This window comes from Panthera tigris, chromosome C1 (assembly GCF_018350195.1).
Source record: "Panthera tigris isolate Pti1 chromosome C1, P.tigris_Pti1_mat1.1, whole genome shotgun sequence".
Lineage (NCBI taxonomy): Eukaryota > Metazoa > Chordata > Mammalia > Carnivora > Felidae > Panthera > Panthera tigris.
This window is the reverse complement of record NC_056667.1, coordinates 197,691,166-197,711,708: the sequence shown is the minus strand read 5'-3', so window position 1 is coordinate 197,711,708 and position 20,543 is coordinate 197,691,166. Positions and strand designations below refer to the sequence as shown.

The 20,543-nt window shown below is 37.8% G+C and overlaps 1 protein-coding gene across 6 annotated transcripts in view; it reads left to right on the top strand.

The window, feature by feature from the left end:
* BARD1 (BRCA1 associated RING domain 1) overlaps positions 1 to 20,543 on the top strand; it is an 84,476-nt gene that overhangs the window by 59,366 nt on the left and 4,567 nt on the right. For all 6 annotated transcript variants that reach the window (XM_042995280.1, XM_042995278.1, XM_042995279.1 and 3 more), the window contains 4 exons: positions 2,017 to 2,125; positions 9,646 to 9,778; positions 10,313 to 10,405; positions 20,422 to 20,519. In XM_042995280.1, the coding sequence (XP_042851214.1) occupies positions 2,017 to 2,125; positions 9,646 to 9,778; positions 10,313 to 10,405; positions 20,422 to 20,519 (433 nt within the window). The remainder of the gene's footprint in view (positions 1 to 2,016; positions 2,126 to 9,645; positions 9,779 to 10,312; positions 10,406 to 20,421; positions 20,520 to 20,543) is intronic.

Below are 20,543 nucleotides of genomic sequence, written 5' to 3'. Positions count from 1 at the left end.
CTGCACCAGTTTGCTTTCCCACCAGCAGTGCAAGAGGGTTCCCCTTTCTCCACACCCTTGCCAACATCTGTTTCCTGAGTTATTTCAGCCATTCTGATAGGTGTGAGATGGTATCTCATTGTGGTTTTAATTTGTATTTCTCTGATGATGAGTGATGTTGAGCATCTTTACATGTGTTTGTTAGTCATCCGAATGTCTTCTTTGGAAAAATGTCTGTTCGTGTCATCTGCCCATTTCTTCACTGGATTATCTGTTTTTTGAGTGTTGAATTTGATAAGTTCTTTATAGATTTTGGATACTAACCCTTTATCTGATATGTCATTAGCAAATATCTTCTTCCATTCCGTCGGTTGCCTTTTAGTTTTGTTGATTGTTTCCTCCCAGAATAGCTAGGGCAGTCAAATTGCCCTGCATCATAACTCTCCTGTGTTTTTTCTTTGGCGCACAGCTGGGATTCAAAACCCAAAGTCTTAAAGGACCTGGCATCACTCAGACTCACTCCCTTCCTCCTCCAGAGCAGAGCCTCTCTGCTGAAGAAAGACCCTTGGCTGGCACCTGCAAGGTCTTTTGTCCTTAGGGAGGCAGTAAACCCCCTTCCAAAAGTACTCCAGGAAGGGGACTGTTCGCTCCCAGTGTATCCCAAAGATCACTACACGACACTATGCACTCCAGGACCTCGTCCCTTCTCTCCAGGAGCATGCTCCACAGTTCTGCTCCAAAGAGAGTTGTGCACTTCCACAACCTCAGAGTTTGAGCTCCATCAGCTGTTTGCAAAAAAGAACTGAGACCTCAGTACTTCTCGTTCCCCTGTCCATGGGCCAGGGAGGTTTTCTTCTTGTGCTGTCTCAATGCTACACTATCTCAACACCTCTCTGTTCTGTCTCTTCATGGAAAGGTTCCCTTTTCCTCCACAGCTAAGCTGTTTTTCTCTCTGCTGATTCACATCCATGCACCTCGTACTTGCCAAGCTGTCTCCCTACAGCTGTGAAGGTCCTTTGCCACTCTGCAGATCAATTTCCTGGGTGTTCCAAGTACTCTGACTTCAAAGCGGCTGTGTTTGAGGGGCAAGGAAAGCCCAGGGTCCCCTCTACTTCTCCACCATCTTAACTCTATCATTTTAGAAAACTTTTTATCATAATACAATATATTAAAATTATTTTGAAACCATGTGTAAGGAAGTGGAATAGTAGACAAAAGTTGTACAGTTTTACCAATTTACTTATAAATAAAAAATGAATGATGGGCAGTATTGAATATTATTGGAATAAACAAGGAAAAACACAACCTTAGTTAAGTCGTTGGAACCTTTTTGTTTTCTTATCTATGAAATAACAGATTTCTACAGGTCTCTGAATTCCCTTCCAGTGTAATATTCAGTGACTTATGAATTAGCACATGCTGAGAAGTCTGCATCAACTTATTCCCTAAACCACAGTTGGTTTTCTTGATGGCTGTGATTACTATATAATGTACATACATATTAAAATTAATTTTAAAAGTGCCCTGTCCACTACTTTATTCATTTGTTTGTCATGTGGCACGGTTTTCTTTCTAGTGGATCTGAATGCTTGTCCTGTGTATTTATCTAATTTCTGTATTTGTTGACATAGAATACAGAGACTATAATAAGTATGGTAAATTATTTTTATTTGCATTTGAAAGCATCCTACCCTTGGTGATTAATGATTATAAAGCTATATTAAAAATGTGAATTTGAATACAGAAGAATACAGAGTTGTGAAAAAATTCATGTGTAAGTAACAATATATCCAATTAAAAATACTCCCTAGAATGGTCTGATATCAAATTGAAATTTCACATGTTTTTTTCCATTGAATTCAACAGCTTGTGATACTTGATTCTTATGCTTTGTATGAATTCTGAGTCATTTATTTTAGTATAAAAGTTGTGTATTATTAAGGAAGTTGAAAAAATCTATCCCCTGGTGCATCCATTTAGTTAAATATCAAGTCACACATTCTATTTACTTAAACCCATCTGCACTTATTTTACCAGGAACATATTTGGTTTGCGGCCTGTGGATTATGCAGACGGTGAAAATATGAAGTCACTATTGCTGCTACCAGAGGAGAATGAATCATCATCAACTCGCTATTGCTCAGTAGTAAGTATGGATTAGGCTTTGGGAAATTTAGGTCTTTTATTGAAATTGATTATGGAAGGAACATAATACATAAATTTCCAGTTAGCAAATTGCTTTCAATCACCAAAAAATTATTGAACATTTTCTTTGTATTAGCTACTGTGAGTTCAAAGACTATTATAATCAGAATAAATCCATCAACAAATATTTATTGACTCCCATATATATTTTAGGGAGCATTCATACTGCAATCAGTGTGACAGATAGAACTCTTATTCTCAAGGAACTCACATTCTAATATAGATGTCTGTAAGACAGAGATGTCTGTAAGACAGATGTCTCTTACAGAGACACTCTGTAAATATGTAAACTAATGTAAATGAAATAATTTCAGGAACTTAAATTGTGTGGTTTGAAGATTTTGTAGAGTATAATTGAGTGGAGCTTGAGGGCTCCAGAAAAGGCACTGCATTAGCTGGAGTCATTGGAGGGCCTTTAGAGAACTGATGTTTGATTTGAAACCTGAATGAGGAGGAGGAGGTATCCAGGTGAACATCTGGAGGACAGGTGTTCCAAGCAAGTGTATAGGGTCCCTTAGTGGATGAGTGTGGCATATTTGAAGGTTAGAGAGAAGGTCCTACTTGACGGTGACTAGTCAGTGTCTAAGAGTACTGGAAACCGCTGAAAGGATTTAAAGCAAGGGAATGACATGATTTGGTTTATGTTTTAGGAAGTTAACTCTGGCTACTTTGTAATAAAGAGACTGAGGTGGGGCAAGAGTGGAGGCAGGGAGATCACTGAGGACTGTTTCATTGTGACAGGATGAGCTATCATGACCTCCTGGGTTAAGGTAATAGTGGAAATTACGAGAGGTATGAAGTTGAGTGTCTATTTTTGAGTTAATGGTACCATACTTTCTGATGGATTATATGTGAAGTGTGGATAAAGTAGAATTAATATGACTAGCAAAGGGGTAGTAGATGGTGGGGCCGTTTCCTGCTGTGGGGGAAGGAAATCAATAATTCTCTTGACCAATTTTATGTCTCTAAGGCAGCAAGTGGAGATCCTGAACAGGCACGTGAGTCTGTAGTTCAGGAAAGAGCTACAAGCTAGAGAAAGTGAAAAGAATGCTTATTCCATAGGAATTTACAGTTTAATGGTGAATATAGATATAAAAAGAGTTCATTACATACTGTAATGAATTTATAATAGAAGCCATAAAAATGTACAGGAGATCCACAGAGAAGGAAGAAGCTGATTCCAGAAGGGATCAGAAGAGCTTCACAGAGAAGGTAACAAGAAAGCTTGTAAACTTTTAAAGGTAAAAGTTTTAGCAAGGTATCTAATAGAATGCTGTTGGCTGCAGATAACAAAACATTTACTCAAATGCCTAAAGGCAGTATATTCTTTTATATAAAGGTAATCCCAATTTAGAATAGCTTTCTTTGGTGAGTTCAGCAATTAAATGGCTGCGCTAGAGACCCAAATTCTTTGTCTTTCTGCTTTGCCATCCTCAGGTTGGTGGCTTTGTCCTCACCAATCTCCCTCCAGTGGTTATAGGGTGATAGCCACAACTGCACATGTGACTGTGTCCACCATTAAAAGAAGGACTAAAACCCTTCCTAGAATCCTTCCACTGGACTTCCCCTTATGTCTTACTGGTCAGAACTGGTCACGCGGTTCGTGTTGACATACTTCATGGTTGGAGGCAGGGAAGGTTCTTGAAGAGTGGATATCTGGAAAAATGGGATTCTGTTAGCGTGGAGGAAGTGAGCATTGCCGCACTGCAGTCAGGTATACAAAGTGGGGATGGCAGTCCAAATCTGAGGAAACAGAACTCATAGACAAGGAAGCATAAAGAATCTTTGAAATCTGAGAAACTAGTTAGTGTGAGAGGAGCACAAGGTATATTATCAGAGAAGAACCAGAGGTCAAGAGTGAAGTTGAGATCAGAATGTAAAAGGCTTTGGCTCCCCCCAGGAGGAGTTTAGACATTACTACGCAACAGGGCACTCTTGTGCATTTTCAGTGTATTGGGACCGCAGAGGACAGCTGAGAGTGGGCCAAGACCAAAACCTGGTTAGGAGGCTGTGTGGTAAACAGAACTCTGATGGGAAATGGTGGTGTGATGTGGGCAGGGAGAGAAGAAGAGGGTTTTTCAAGAGAGGGGTGTGGTGGGTGCACTCAGCTGCTCAGATAGGGGAAGAGGAGAGAAAGGGATGAGTTCAGGTCAAAGATGTGGTCATAGCTGCTGTCGCAGGCTGGTTACCTTTGTGCTCTGACAACTGTTTATCTCCTGCCTTCTCCTGGACGTCAGCCCTGCAAGTGTGCACCAAGGTGGTTTTCATAATGAACTGCAGGAGAAAGTAGAAATCTTTCTACTTTACTAGTAGAAATTTACTAGTTTACAAAGAAGAAAGCTGAAACCTAGTATGATTTGCTCATGGTTAACGAGCCATTAAAAAAACGGAAGGAAGAAAGAAAGTAGGGTTTTTTTGAATGGACTAGTGAGAACTTGAATTTCTTAAATCTTAGGTCAGTACTCATTCAGTTCCACCATACTTAATAGGTGTAAATTGGCATGTATTTATTCATTTGGACTTGAACTCTACTGGCAGAACATAGCATGACTGAGTTGTCATTTGCCAATGTTCCTTTTATGAAAAGCTGGAGAAGAATTACATCAAATGTGTCAAAAACAAAGATACCTTTACGGTGGTCTTGGAGTGTGAACATGGCGATGTCCTCAGAAAAGAGGAAGTTGTTTACCCCCCCTCAGTTCTACCCAGTTACTGCTGTGTTTTTATAAAGTGTAAGAAGCCTGTACCTTCTGCATGTCTCATGGACATGGCCTCACAGTATCATTATTACTATCTTCATGGTAGATTTCTGGTGAAGGAAAAGATAATGGTTATATGGTAAGTCCTAAGGTGAAAGGGTTGTGTCCTTCTGGAATCTGTCTTCCCTCAGCTGCTGCCAGACCCCCTTTCACTCATCATTTTTCAGCCACGTTGCGCCGCCTCACTGTTTCTAGAATCCACCAACATGCTCCCATTTCAAGTCCTCAGCACCAGCTGTTTTCTCTGACAGGGACAATTGTAGGGAACTGGACATAGATGTGGCACTCTGCATCACTCCCTTTAAATCCCACTCGGGGGGCACCTGGGTGGCTCAGTCAGTTGAGCGTCCGACTTCAGCTCAGGTCATGATCTCACAGTCTGTGAGTTCGAGCCCGCGTCGGGCTCTGTGCCGACAGCTCAGAGCCTGGAGCTTGCTTCTGACTCTGTGTCTCCCTCTCTCTGATCCTCCCCTGCTCATGTTCTGTCTCTCTCTCTCTCAAAAATAAACATTTAAAATTTTAAAAAAATAAAAAAATAAATAAATCCCACTCGGGTGTCGTCCTATCCAAGAGGGTTCTGTACTACTGTTTCTCAAGTAGCAGCCTCCCAGGGCTTTGTATCCTCCCAACCCTGCTTTATTTTCCCTTACCACTGATCATTTGACAAAATACATTTTTATTTTATTGGGTTTCTACCCTCCCTTCCAGTTAGACTATAACCTGCATGAGGTCAAGGACTTGCCTCTTTTGTTAATGTAGCAACCCCAGTACTGAGAACAGTGTCTGGCAAATAGTAGGTGCTCTCAATAAATGTATGTTAAATGCATGAGAGAGTACTAGAGGGCCCTCCCTGATACATGCTTGCTCCTAAAACCAGGACAAGTGCTTAATAGCTGAGTCTGAATTCCTTCAGATTTGTGATTTCCAAGTCCTGGGAGCTGCTTCAGGAAGAGCATCATGTGGAAGGAATTGGGTGATAAGTGTGTGGGGTTTGAGTGTCTTTACTTCCAATCTAGAATTTTTGTTTCATGGTTGTTGGAAGGCATTGTTTGAAATCTGAGAAGCTATCTCTAGTGACTTAAAAGGCTGTTGCTGTGTTCATTTTGTTACTTCTCTGCCCATGCTCCTTTTGAGTAGCATTTTTATCCTTTTTCTTTTCATAATTTCAAACCCTATTTTTTATAAACATTAAGAATTTAAGAAAAATTTTCATAAGAGTTTAATGCCATGTACATAGCAACTAATATCTATAAAATCAGGGTATTGAACCCTTGGATGTGTTCTGAACATCTTTTGAACCTCATGGTGAATAACCTCTGCTTATTCAAACCACGTGCCTCCTCACCCACACCTTCTGCCCCCAACAGTTGTGTGGCTTTGGTGGCTGTTTGCTTTATGTTGTTGTTGTTGTTGTTGTTGTTGTTGTTAATAGTATTCCTTAACTATGAGAAATTAGTGTCGTTTTCTATTTTTTGTTCAGACTTACAAACGATGATAGGAAAATGCTTGACCCACTTTGGTGCTCTTCTCAGGCTGATGGAGATAGTATCATATGCTATATATATAGAATTGGTATCTTTTCACTCTTGTATTTTGTACAGAGAACTCATTTAGCTGAAGTGGAGTTACATAAACTGGAAAGTAACGTGTTCCATTTAGAGCTATTTTTATGGCACATATTTGTATAACTGACAATTATTGAATCACTATTTTTTACTATTATTTAGTAATTGAATGATCCATCAAGTGCACTACACTATTTTCATCTTAGGGAATGTTTACAGTGTTTAGGTTAGACATGGTAAAAGCACCTTATAACTTAGTGAATAGGAAAGATAACATATACAGAAATGTGATGTCAATATGTGTGTGATGTGTATAGCATGTCCAGTCAGACCTTTGCAACTTGAACCTCAGATGAATAATTCAGGAAACAACATTTTTTTGAGAAAGAGAGCGAGCATGTGTATGCGAGTCAGGGAGAAGCAGAGCAAGAGGGAGAGAGACTCTTAAGCAGCCTACATGCTCAGCAATGTGGGACTCAGTCTCATGAATATGAGATCATGACCTGAGCAGAAATCAAGAGTGACACGTTTAACCAACTGAGCCACCCAGGTGCACTTAGGAAACGGAACTTTTTTTTTTTTCTTTAATTTTTTAAAAAATGTTTATTTATTTTGAGAGAGAGAGGACAGAGTGCAAGTCGGGGAGGGGCAGAGTGAGAGGGAGACACAGAATCCGAAGCAGGCTCTAGGCTCCAAGCTGTCAGCACAGATCCCAACGCGGGGCTCGAACCCACAGACCACGAGATCATGAACTGAGCTGAAGTTGGATGCCCAACTGACTGAGCCACCCAGGCGCCCCAGGAAACTGGACATCAACTTTAGTTTTCAAATAGTTTTCAAGTTTCAAGACTCAAGTGCTGAATATCGCCATTAGAAAAACCTTTCATAGAAATTTTTTTAAAATGTTGTGTATGTACTTACTTAATACATGGCAGAATTTCATTGAATATATTTTGAGCGAATGAATGATTAGAATCGATCTGTTTATAGATGTAGGTAACAACTTAGTGTTATAGGGTACGGCATTAGACTATGAATTATCACTACATTGATATGTGAATATTTAAACACTAACTTTCTCTAATCTAGTTGTTGAACTGCACTGGTGATCAGACCATACTGTTTCACTTTGTTCTTCAGAGCTTTTGAGAACCCCAAAATCCCATGCATACAAAGTCACACACGTTGGAGGGCCTTCTGTCTTGTATTTGAAAATTACAGTACTGTGTTTGGCTTTTTATTCTTTAACACAATAGTGCTGATTTACTTTTTGTTTTCTTTTTTGCCGGGACATTGCTTGTCTTTTATCAGGTAGCTTTTGGCTGACTCTCCAATTCCATTTGTTAAATTCTCTTGGCTGCTGTTGAAGACATTAGCTCATTGTTTCTTTGAATCTTTCACTTGATGCTATCCATTGGTGTTTTCTCTTTATACTTGTTGTTTTTGTCTCCTGGAAGTTCTACTTCTTTCTGTACAACTGAAAATATTGGTCTTTGTTAGAGCAATTCTTTTTCATAGCTGCATTGAGTTATTACTGTTGGTGGATCTAGTCTATCTTCTGTATTTTCTGTCTGTTTTAATTGTCTTGGTTTTGATAGGTAACTGTTTTGATGTTAAGAATTTGTTTTCTTGGGACACCTGGGTGGCTCAGTCGGTTGAGCGTCCAACTTCGGCTCAGGTCATGATCTCGTGGTCTGTGAGTTTGAGCCCCGCGGCGGGCTCTGTGCTGACAGCTCGGAGCCTGGAGCCTGCTTCGGATTGTGTCCCCCGCTCTGTCTGCCCCTCCCCCACTCATCCTCTGTCTCTCTCTCTCTCTCTCTCAGAAATAAACATTTAAAAAAATTAAAAAAAAAAAAAGAATTTGTTTTCTGTTTTTGAGCTCAGTGTTGTTAGACGCTTTACTGTTCTTTGATTTATTTTTTATTTTTTTTAACATTAATTATTATTGAGAGATAGGGAGATACAGAGCATGAGGAGGCAAGGGGCTGAGAAATGGAGAGACACAGACTCTGAAGCAGACTCCAGGCTCTGAGCTGTCAATACAGAGCCTGACGTGGGGCTCGAACTCACAAACAGCGAGATCATGACCTGAGCCGAAGTCGGACGCTTAACTGACTGAACCACCCAGGCGCCTCTAGTGTTCTTTGATTTTTTTACATAATCTCAGTTTAAAATGAAAAGACCAGGGGTGCCTTGGGTGGCTTAGTCGGTTAAGCCCCTGACTTTTGGTTTCAGCCCAGGTCATGATCTCATGGTTTGTGAGTTTGTGCCTGGCATCAGGCTTCATGCTTGCAGTGCAGAGCCTGCTTTGGATTCTCTGTCCCCCTCTCTGTGCCCCTCCCCTGCTTGCACACACTCTCTCAAAATTAAAAAAAAAAAAAAAAGACCAAACCAAGTTTAACTTTAGTAGAATAAGTTAGTGGAGGGGAGATAGGGAATTAATAATTTTAAGTGGGTGTTTTGGGTTACTTAAGAAAAGAAGGTGGAACTCCTCACTGGCTTAGTCGGTAGAATATGCAACTCTTGATCTCAGGGTCGTGAGTTCGAGCCTCACGTTGGGTGCAGAGATTATAAATAATTTTTTTAAGAAAGGCTTACTGGTGACAGAATGAAGTTATAAAATTCTGGAGAGATCCAGTTTAGAATCAAGGAAACAAGATGCCCTGCGTTTACATTACTATTTAGCATATTATTCTGGGGTGAGGTGGGGAGGAAGGACTATAAATTAACTATTCAAATGCATTGAGCATTAGGTTGTGAGCCACAATTCGATGGAAATTATGGGGAATTACTAGATAGAGGAAGATAAATACTGAGATTCAAACTTCTATCAAGTGAAAGTTAATAGGTTTCTTTAGTTTTTTTTTTTGTTTTTTTTTTTTTTAATTTATTTTTGGGACAGAGAGAGACAGAGCATGAACGGGGGAGGGGCAGAGAGAGAGGGAGACACAGAATCGGAAACAGGCTCCAGGCTCTGAGCCGTCAGCCCAGAGCCTGACGCGGGGCTCGAACTCACGGACCGCGAGATCGTGACCTGGCTGAAGTCGGACGCTTAACCGACTGCGCCACCCAGGCGCCCCGGTTTCTTTAGTTTTTAAATGATTTTAACACTGTGGTATCTCCCCTTTCATTAATAGACAAACACTGGTCAGCGTAGGGATGGACCTCTCGTGCTTATAGGCAGCGGGCTTTCTTCAGAACAGCAAAAAATGCTCAGTGAGCTTGCAGTGATTCTTAAGGCTAAAAAATGTGCTGAATTCGACAGTACAGGTGAGGATTTTTATATACTTACTTATTTTTGTCTGAAAAAAATTTTAAATAGGCAATCCTATTTTATTTGTAGAATTCCCCTCATCAATTATATGTTTTAATCATTGGGGAATGGCAGTATACTTTGAATCTTATAATCTAAAATGTTTTTACAGACCTAATTTAGTCAGGAAATGTAAAGTTTAAAGCTTTGCACATATTTTAGAACAGAACAGTGTGTCAGAAGGGCTAACTTATGTGTTTGCTAATGACAAATAAATTGTGTGCAATGTAATACTTTAATTCTTTAATTACAATTTGAAAATAAAAGAAAAATATATGTTAATGTGGCTTTAAGATACATGGTTTATGATCTGGTTTTTCATGTTGTTGGTCAGGATGGAGAGTGATACTTAGTTTAAAAAGTCTTATATCTAAGTATACAAATGGTTGCTTTTGAAGAAAATTCAGATTATGAAGCACAGACTAGTTATAATCATTGAAGAATTTTTTTGGTATATATTTGTTTCTGTTACTTCTTTTTTTGTATTCTAGTAACTCATGTCATTGTTCCTGGAGATACAGTTCAAAGTACCCTAAAATGTATGCTTGGGATTCTCAATGGATGTTGGATCTTAAAATTTGAATGTAAGTATTAGATTTGGGAGAACTACAAAATGAATTGAGTAGATTAATTTCATTTAAAAAAAAAATTTTTTTTAATGTTTATTTATTTTTGAGAGAGAGACAGAATGTGAGTGGGTTAGGGGCAGAGAGAGAGGGAGACACAGAAGCAGAAGCAGGCTCCAGGCTCTGAGCTGTCAGCACAGAGCCCGATGCGGGGCTCGAACTCTCAAGCTGTGAGATCATGACCTGAGCTGAAGTCGGATGCTCAACTGACTGAGCCACCTGGGCACCCCAATTAATTTCATTTTTTATGGTGTACTACTGTCAATAATTATTCAAGGAACTTAACGCTAATTTTTCTTACCTCTGGTTAGTCGCTGCAGTTTGAAAAAGCTTCCTTCCTATGTTGGTGGTATTGTTTAGATGTTCTTGATGAGTGTCCACAGAATTTTTTAGTCTTTTTTAAAGTCTTCTTTTTCACAATAGGAACTATTTTAATAAAGAGTAAATGGGTTTTAAGCTTCCAGCAATCCAACAATATATGTAACTTAAACACATTTTAAATATACTACCATGACATGAAATAATTTGTTGCTTTTGCCTTATGATTTCTAAAAACTGTGTATGCTTTCTTAGTGATCCAGTATATTCTAGGAAGCTGTTAGGAGTTAGACTGCCTTGTACTCCCTGATTTGGGGCGATTGCACCAGACATTATCCAAACTCTTACCTGCTTCTGGTTGGTCCAGCACCACCACCTGCAGAGCTGCCTTCTACCTCCCCTGCTCTCACTTGTTTGCTTTTCCTGACCTTGGATTCACTTAGGACTTCAGACAGAAAGAAAGCTCATATGGAGTTACTTCCTATTCTTCAGTAGCTAAAGTATCTACTTTTGATACGATGGCTGAAGTAGGACAATGTGTATACCTTTTGTGTTAACTAATTTTTTAGAAAAGAGTAATGGCTGTAAAGAGGTTGCCCAGGGAGTCTTGTGATGATGCAGCTGAGCGTCTGGACCCCAGTGGTGGGTACATCACACAGGGCTACACATGTGATTAAATTGTATAGACCTGCACACACTCGTGTGCACGCATGTAGCTGCGTGTATAACTATGAAATCAGAATAAGCCCTATAGGTTGTATCAGTGTCAGATTCTTCTGTAGTGTGTGGGGTGTTAACATTGGACACTGGAGGAAGGGCGCATGGGACATCTCTGCATCCTCCTATGAATCTGTAATTATTTCAGGTTAAAAAGTTAAAAAAGAATAGTATTTTAGATGAAACTTTCTTTGTAAGAAGCGAATGATGGATTAGAATTAGCTTTAAGAAACTTTATGTTATGGCTTTGTGCTTTGAAGGTTTTATGATAGAAATGCTTGATTTACCAATATCTTAATTGTGTTATTAATTTAATCTCAGTTTGAAATTAATTTGGTTTGTAGAACAGTTTCCCTTTAGCAGTTGGTATTCATGTCCTTTTTAAAGGCAGCCGCCACTCTCCTTGCGATGCCCGTGTCCACCCAGGGGTCAGACCCAGCTGAGGCTACGACTAGCACTGCCACTCATCTGTTCTCGTCCCTAACTGTTACTAGTCTCTCCTTTAGTCTCTCCTGGTCATGGCCAATTTAAGAAGTATAATAAGCAATTGGACTGGGTTATTACGTACATAGAAAAAAAATTTCTGCTTTACTCTTATTTTTGAACCTCTTTTTACCTTTCAAATCTGTGGCAAGTTTTATTGGGCTTCAGTCATTTTAAAACATTGATTTAAAATGGTTCCATGATGGTAGATGCTGTTTTACTGAACCTGCTGCAGAAATTTTGCCAGTGGTTATCAGAAGGAGTGGGTTTTCATAATAATAAGGTCTTAACAATGAAGAAGTCGTGTGAAATTTTGAATGTTAAGGCATTGCCGGTTAAGTCTAGTTCTTGTGAATATGTTCAACTTGCATCTGGTTAAATATACAGGCTACGTGATTGGTTTCCATAAAATCTGCCTTTAAGAAATGGAAGTTTTGTCAATTTAATGGCTTAGCCATGTCATTTTTATAGAATCACCATGGACTCAAACTGACTCAATAGTGTGCCATTTGGTGATTCTCAGTCGTGAATAACACTCCAGTGTCAGTGCTTCTGTGGGATAAGGGATGCATGGGATCTCTTACTGATTTTAAGACAGTTACTGTAAATAGTCACTGGGTGTATCAACAGAAGGCAAGAAACTGCAAATACCTTCTCTTCTAGTCTTTATTTCTCACTACATTGATCTTAGTGTCAGACGTGTCAGTTTGATTTTTAAAAATGTTCAAGTCTATTCAAAACTGTCTGAAAACATCCACATTGAAGAAAGATGAGGTGAACCAAAGCTTTCAAAATTAATTGTAAAGATTTATGACTTATTAAAACTAGGTCTTGTGTTTGAAGATATCCATTAGCTTGCTGGTAGACAAAATCTTTATTGGCTTAACTATACAGAAATGTCACTATTATCTTTTTATGGGATTTTCCATAAACCAAGAAGATTCAAGTGGGATTTTTTTGTTTTTTTTTTTTTGAGGGGAAGTGGCACAAGGGCGGGAGGGAGAGAAGAGAAAGCGAAAGAGAAAGAAAGAGAAAGAGAAAGAAAAAAGCAAGCAGGGCTCACCTGAAGTAGGGCTCATGTACACCTGAAGCAGGCCTCAAGCTTATCCAAAACAGGGCTTGAGCTCTCCCAATGTGAGACTCGAACTCATGAACCATGAGATCATGACCTGAGCCGAAGTCAGATGCTTAACAACTGAACTACCCAAGAGTCGTCAAGAGGAAATTTTATCTAAACTTTTCTCTGTGGATAATTGACTCATTTAACAAATTAAACAAATTTGAACACACGAACACTAGAGAATTACTGCTAAATTTAATTATTGGATATTTTCTGTTTAACCATGTTTTGTCTTACTTGGTCCATCTCTTATTTTTTCCCATGTGATATGTGAGAGTATATTACAGTGTCGTAGTTAATGCATATACCAACAAAGATTCTGAGATTAAGCCATAGTGATACTGTTGTACCAGCCATCTGTTTTGTAGTTTTTATTTCGTAGAAATGGGAAATAGAGATAGGAAAAGTTCCTTAAGATTAAATTTTAGGGCTTACGCCCTGGTCTGGTGCCAGTTCCTCACAGGCAACGTAGAACCATCATTGTCCAAAGGTTGTTAAAACATGTCTAGAATGAAAAAAATGGAAGATGCATGAATACGTAATTTTTATCGCCCTTCTAGACTGTGAGTAAGGTGGCACTGCGTGCTAAAGATGTAACCTAGCCTTCAAAAGGGGGAAACCTCTTTTACTGACCTGTCCTTGTAGTACCCTGCTTTCAAAATTTCCTCCAGCCTAACCTTTAAAAAAAAATTTCTTTTGCCTTTTCATTTCTCATCTCAGTGTGAAGAGGAGAGCAGATGGTTGTCATCTTTTCTTTAGTAATCTCTCTCTCTTGCCCACTCTCATCTCAGTTTAAATACAGTTGCTGCTGGAGAAGGTTTGAAATTCCTTAGCACCAGAGGGCATTGCTGGGGGAACGTGCCCAACATTTTACATTGGGCTGGCGTCTGTGAGGTGAGGAGGCACCACATAGGGTACTTTGTTTGTGCTTTGTTTTTGTTTTAGTTGAGGACAATGGAGCCTAAAAGACAATCGTTATACAATCATATAACCTCGTAGTCAGGTTAACAGACTCACACTTTTCCATTACAATGTTTCTTCAAATTGTATTCACTTCAATAAAATAGAATCTGTTCAGTTCTATTTAAACTTTGCTAATTACCAAAAAGTAAATATACCAAAGCATTCTATCAACTAAGATTGATAGGCAACTTCATGCTTACAGAAATCCTTCACCAAAAATACTCTGAGGATTATTTTTTTGAAAGAAGTAACATCTTTTGGGGCACCTGTGTGGTCCAGTTAGGTAAGCCTTTGACTTCGGCTCAGGTCATGACCTCACAGCTCGTGAGTTCGAGCCCCGCACCGGGCTCTCTGTGCTGACAGCTCGGAGCCTGGAGCCTGCTTCGGTTTTTGTGTCCTCCTCTCCCTGTCTGCCCCTCCCTCATTCATGCTCTGTCTCTCTGTCTCTCAAAAATAAATAAACATTAAAAAAAAAAACAAAAAAACATCTTTTGATCTAATAGCCCCACTTCTGAGAATTTGTCCTAAGCCAGAAATACGGAAGAAATACGGAAAATAACATTTTCATTGTTATTTCTAATAGCAGGACATAGGGGGAATAAATATGAAAGAATTAAGAAAAGTTTAAAGATAGTTTCTGAAAAAAAATCATGTTATTGTACGATAATGGTTACATTTGAAGTATTATAAAAAAGGATTGTTTACATTTTAAAAAAGCATAAAACAATTATATCTTCACTTTTAACCCTAGATAAATGTGTGAAAGCATACAGGCAAAGGAACAATCAAAAGAAAACTGGTGGATTAATAGGCAGAGTCCTATTTGTAACACTTTTGAAAACAATGTGTGTCGGTTGAGTGAAATCCATGCTCTCTGGAAGAAATTTAGCTTCTCAAATTTGAATAACAATTAGAAAGTATATCTTCTTTTTCAACTTTCCAAAGATTAATTGTATAGGTAAGAGCTTCAGTGTTTATCAGGAAAGTTAGAACCTGTGTGTACATTTCTGTAGTCTAACATGCCAGATCTTTTACACCTGTTCTCTAGACTACCAAGGACATTTTGTTATGGTGATTGTCCTGCCAATCAAAGAGGAAATTCCTACATACATAAACTTTAAATATATGACTAAAAAAGAATACCAAGTACGAATTTTTAAATTATTTTATTAAGAAGAGGTTTTGGATATTAGACTGAGTTTGATCTTTAACCACAACTCTAAAAAGGGAATTATTTTGATATTATGAATAATACAGGGTTTTAGAATTGATACCCATATTTTGCCTAAGAAAATTTTATGATACAGCCTATAATACATTTTTAAGATAGAATTTGACCTGCTTCTCAATATACATTAAGTAAAATAAATAAATTCAGCATACTACCCCATGAAGAAATCTGTTTTTATATATATATATGTTTGTAGTTAGAATACTGGCCTAAAAAGTAGCCAGAAATAGCCAGTTGTTAACTGGTATTTATATAGAATTACAAAACCTAATGATCTGCAGTTGTGTTTCCTGTGATATCCCAAGTCTAGATGTTGATGATGGCCTGAGTGGAACACTGAGCTTTTATTTTATATTTTCAGCCTTCATTTCATTGTCCTTCCACTCTTTTCTGTGGCATTTTGTAATATGGGACTTATTTCTTCTTGTACTGGCCACCCAGGTTTTCAGAAATTGCAGGGAGAGCATAAGTTGTTTTTCCATTTTTTTGTCACAGTTGTGTAAGGTTTCCTGTGATGATTTCCTTTTTTCTAAAGTTTAGTGATATCATAGGCTCTTTGCTTAAAAAGCCCAATTGAAAAGCATTTGAAAAATAAATTATTTTGTTTGTACAATTTGGATATTCATTTTTAATAGAGTCAGAGGGTAAATTCTTCAATATTTATTTTACTAATATTTTGAGTTCCATAAGTGTCCACTTTGGATATAATGACGTATTTATTAGGACTTAATTTTGACATAGAATGATGTTTGATTCTGTATTTTATTTGTTTATTTTTTTAAGACATTACATGTTGGCTGAGAGTGATCTTTAATTCTGAAATTTTCAGTGCTATTTCAGCTATGGATAGCTCCAGAAAAATAGCAGTTCTTTAAAATAAGAGTTTATTTACTGCTCTAGGTTTTGAAGAAAAAGAGCAGATTCTATAGCCCTTCATGGAGGGGTAGTTTCCCCCTCTGGACATTTAACAGATCTCCATGTGAAAGCTTTATTCCATCTTCATTGTATTCTGTAATCATTTGTGTATAGCTGTGGTTTCAAGGACCTCTTTTTTCCTACTCCTTCCCATTTCCATGATGTAAAACTAGATTTTTTCCCCCTTCTAAAACTAGATTAAGATAAAGCTGATTAAGCTTAGTGTAGATTCACAAACATCACCAGCGGTTTGTGAAAATACACATTCATTGAAATATGTGATGTTATGAGATGTAGGAGGTTAAGAGTGGTTACTAGAGATTTAGAATGAAGGAATATTTTTCTGTATAGTACAAGCTTCTCTTAAAGCCATTGTAGCCCAGAATCCATAGGCTGCATTACTATGCAAAGATTCCAGGCTTTACTAAGGTAGCCAGAGCTCCCTTAATGACTGAGTTAATGACTTTGAGTTAAGCAGCACTTGGGGAATTGAGCTGCTTTCCCATATATAAAAAAGTAATAAGATCGGGGCCAAAGGAAAGCTTACCTGAAATAGTAGACATGATCAGGAACATATCTGGGTTAAAAGAATTTCTGAGTTTTAAAAAACCGGTACTTCATTCCTATATTTCTGAAAATGGTAGTTTCAGTCAAAATCCCAAAACAATGAACATGTGAAAAGGAAGAAAGGATCTAAACTTTTTATAAGGATAGTGGCTGACACATTATAACGTATCTATCATTCCGGCATATGTAGAAATCTGTGTTTACATAAATAACATAGCTTATTCACCTAGTTATTTCAGTTTGGAAATTATTAGCTGAGAAAGCTAATAAGTGGTCTTGTATATGCTGCTTATTTCTTCAAAAGAGAGGATAAAGGATAAGTTCTTTCTGCTGAACTATTTTAGTGACGGATGATGAAATAATGACGACTTTGCCAAGTACATGATATAAACATAACACATTTTTTGGTTAAATTTTAAGAAGTATCTTTTAATTGGAGGAAAGTGGCCAATTTTTAAAGTTTTTTTTAATGTTTATTATTTTTGAGATAGATAGCAAACAGGGAAGGGGCAGAGAGAGTGAGAGAGAGAATCCCAAGCAGGCTTCTCGATATCGGCACAGAGACCAACACAGGGCTAGAACCCACAAACTGCGAGATCATGACCAGAGCGGAAATCAAGAGTCAGACGCTCAACCGACTGAGCCACCCATGTGCCCCAGAAAGTGGTCTATTTTTAAATTTTGACATACATATAGAGAGAATAAGCATTACAGTATATATTGTATTTTGGATGATTTTATGTCAGTGGCTGTTATGAAAGTTCTGATACTTCGTTTAACACAGAAGATGGGTTTAAGAATTTTTGCTGCAGTTTGCTTAACTTTTTATTGAATAAATAAAAATTTGTAAATACCATCCATTGTTTTGACTTGTTAATTAGGTCATATTTTGCCTGGTAGATTCTTCCATTTCATTGATGATGTTAATGTCTCACTTTAAATTGCTGAAAGTTTTTTTTGTTTTTGTTTTTTTTTTACTTTTAGTAAATCTTGGTTTACCTCAAAAGAGGTTCACTAGAAAATTGATACGGATTTGTAATTTTTGTAAATGTCGAGAAGAGTAGCAACTTAGGCATCAGATTAAGTAAAATCATTGATTCACTAAAAACAAAGCCAAATGCATTGTTCGCCCCATACCCCCTCCCCCAGGATAGTCGGCACTTTTTGCCATTTGTTATACTTTTTGCTAATCTCTTAAAAAATATGGATCCTCCTACTTAGTCATCTACTAAGTGGTTATATGACTTATTGTAAGAGAGGTACAATACCTTAAATCTGTGTAGAAAATGCCTGACATTTCCTTAGATGCTTCATTTTTTTTTTTTTAAACAAAGAATAAAGCTTAAAGAAGAAAAAAGATTAAAAAAAACTGCTCTAGGAATTGGAAGATATCAGAGTTCTCATCTCCATTGTGTCACTGAGAAAACTGCTTAAATCTCTTAAGACTTCAGTCTCTATCTGAAATGAAGAGGTCGATTAGACAAAGCATCAAGAGTTTCAAATTGGCAGCCTGAGGACCAGAGCAGATACGACTTATGTGGACCAGCTCTGTCCCATGTAGCCATTCAAGTTTCAAGTTTCAAGTTTCCTGTACATTTCCTAGTGGTTGCAGTCTCCCCAGCTTCCTACCACTTAACATGATGTTCCTCACACATTTACCTAATCTGAGGGCCCTCGGAGACACTCGAGTTGCAACCCTTGGACTAGATGTCACTCCTGACTTTCAAAAATTGATGTTTTCTGTGCTGTGACAGCAATTAACAATACTTAGTCATCATTCAAACATGTTATTAAAGACCTGGACACTATTCTTTAATTTTCAGGGGGAAAATGCTTTATTTTGTTCTTTAACTTGATATAAGTGGCACAGAGAGTTGGCAGATTGTTGCTTAGAATAAGAGAACATCAGAGGAATGTATTCTTAATTCAACTCACTAATTAGAGCAATGGATTTTCCTGTCTTACCCTATAGAACTGTACTGAGCATCTGCTATAAAGCTGTAAGTTTTATGATTTGGGGCACCTTCCCACTACAGAAGCACTGAAACAGCCATGCTGCCCTGTTTGTGACTGCCCTGGGCAGTTTGTGACATTCTTGTCTGCTGATTGATACTAATGCCAGCACGGTGCCAGGATCAAAAGATACCAGTGTAATAAATAGGCTTTTTTGACAGTTTAAATAATCAACCAAATAAATTTGCAAAATGGGTAAGCAGCCGGCATAGGCACAGCCCATTTATTTATCCTTGTAGTTAGACATTTGCCATTCACTTGTTACAGTAGTTACCATGGGAGTATTCAGTCCTTGACTTTATATGCTGGCATGTTCATCTAAAGATACTGATAGGAATGTTCTGCAGAGCTATAGGAAAGGAGGTTTAGGAAGGCGGGGCGGGGGGGGGGGTGGCTCATGCTGAAGAGATAAGAAGTAAAAAAAAATATTCACATGTAAAATAATGAGTTTAAGGTAAGTCCACGATTTAGATTGCTAATGTTTTTTAGGTTGGTTTTTAATATAGAAACAGTATATGATGTAAGCACACTGGCAGTGTCTCTGGTATGATACTTTGACCTAGTCAAAATTTTTGAGACTCCTTTTCAATAGACAGTACATATTTTAATATTAGCTCCATTAGAAAGATAGTTTTTTACTCAGTGGGCAATTATTAAAAATTACAGTATTTTTAAAATGCAATTTTTATGCAATGCAGAAACCCAACAGTTTTTATAGAACCATTATATTTATGATAAGTTAGTGAGAATAATAAGATTCAGAAATTCATCATAACAAACTTGGCTAAATATGAATTTTGTATTAAAAACATTGGGAGAAGGCACACCAAAGCATAAGCAAAACTAACAAATTAATAATCACATGATAGGGAATTATAGATATCCCAGAGTTGAATGTTGAATTTGAATATACGTTAATAGTCCCAGGTTAAGAAAAAAGTTCAGTCTCTTGACAGAGCTCTGCTTTTGGAGAGATGGAGAATTCGGTTGTTAAAATCTTCTGACTTTTATATATTAAAGCAGCATCTTGGATCATCTCTATTGAAACATCTCTAAAGCATTTGGCATATTCTCCAAGTTGTCCGTGGACGGGAGACTTCAATTGTGTACCTGTCAAATCCCAGACCTGTCCCAGGCTCTGGGACAAGCACTGTAGTGTCCCTACTGGGTGCCCAGCTGAGCTAGGTGTGTGGACCCACTGAAGAATCTAACAGGAGGGTAGACCTAGGACTGGAAATGAGAGGTGCTGCTGGTAGGCCCTCAGGTTCAAACCATTGTGGGCTGCACTACATGAGGGACTTTTTATTCACCTTCATTTTGGTAATTGGTATAAATAAAAATTTAGATTTGTATAATTGCTGTGAACAGCGTATTGATTTAGGTTTCTCAGAAAAGAAACTAAAATTAGTGTTCAGTACTACTTCATTGTTCAGTCCTCTGAAGGAAAGATTTTTTTATATTTTCTTTATGTGGAAAACATTTTTAATCATATTTTGTTTTAACATAAATAAGGTGTCTGTTTCTGTTTCAGAACAATACTTAAAACAGTGATGGAGAAGAAAAGTCATCTAGGTAAATTGTTTCAGTAAGAAACAAATACTTGATATTTATTTTCCTCTTATCCTTTTTTTTTGTTGTTGTTGTTAGGGGTGAAAGCATGTCTACAAAGAAAAGCATGTGAACAGGAGGAAAAGTATGAGATTCCTGAAGGACCACAGCGAAGCAGGCTCAACAAAGAACAGCTGGTATTTTTCTTTTGTTACTACTTT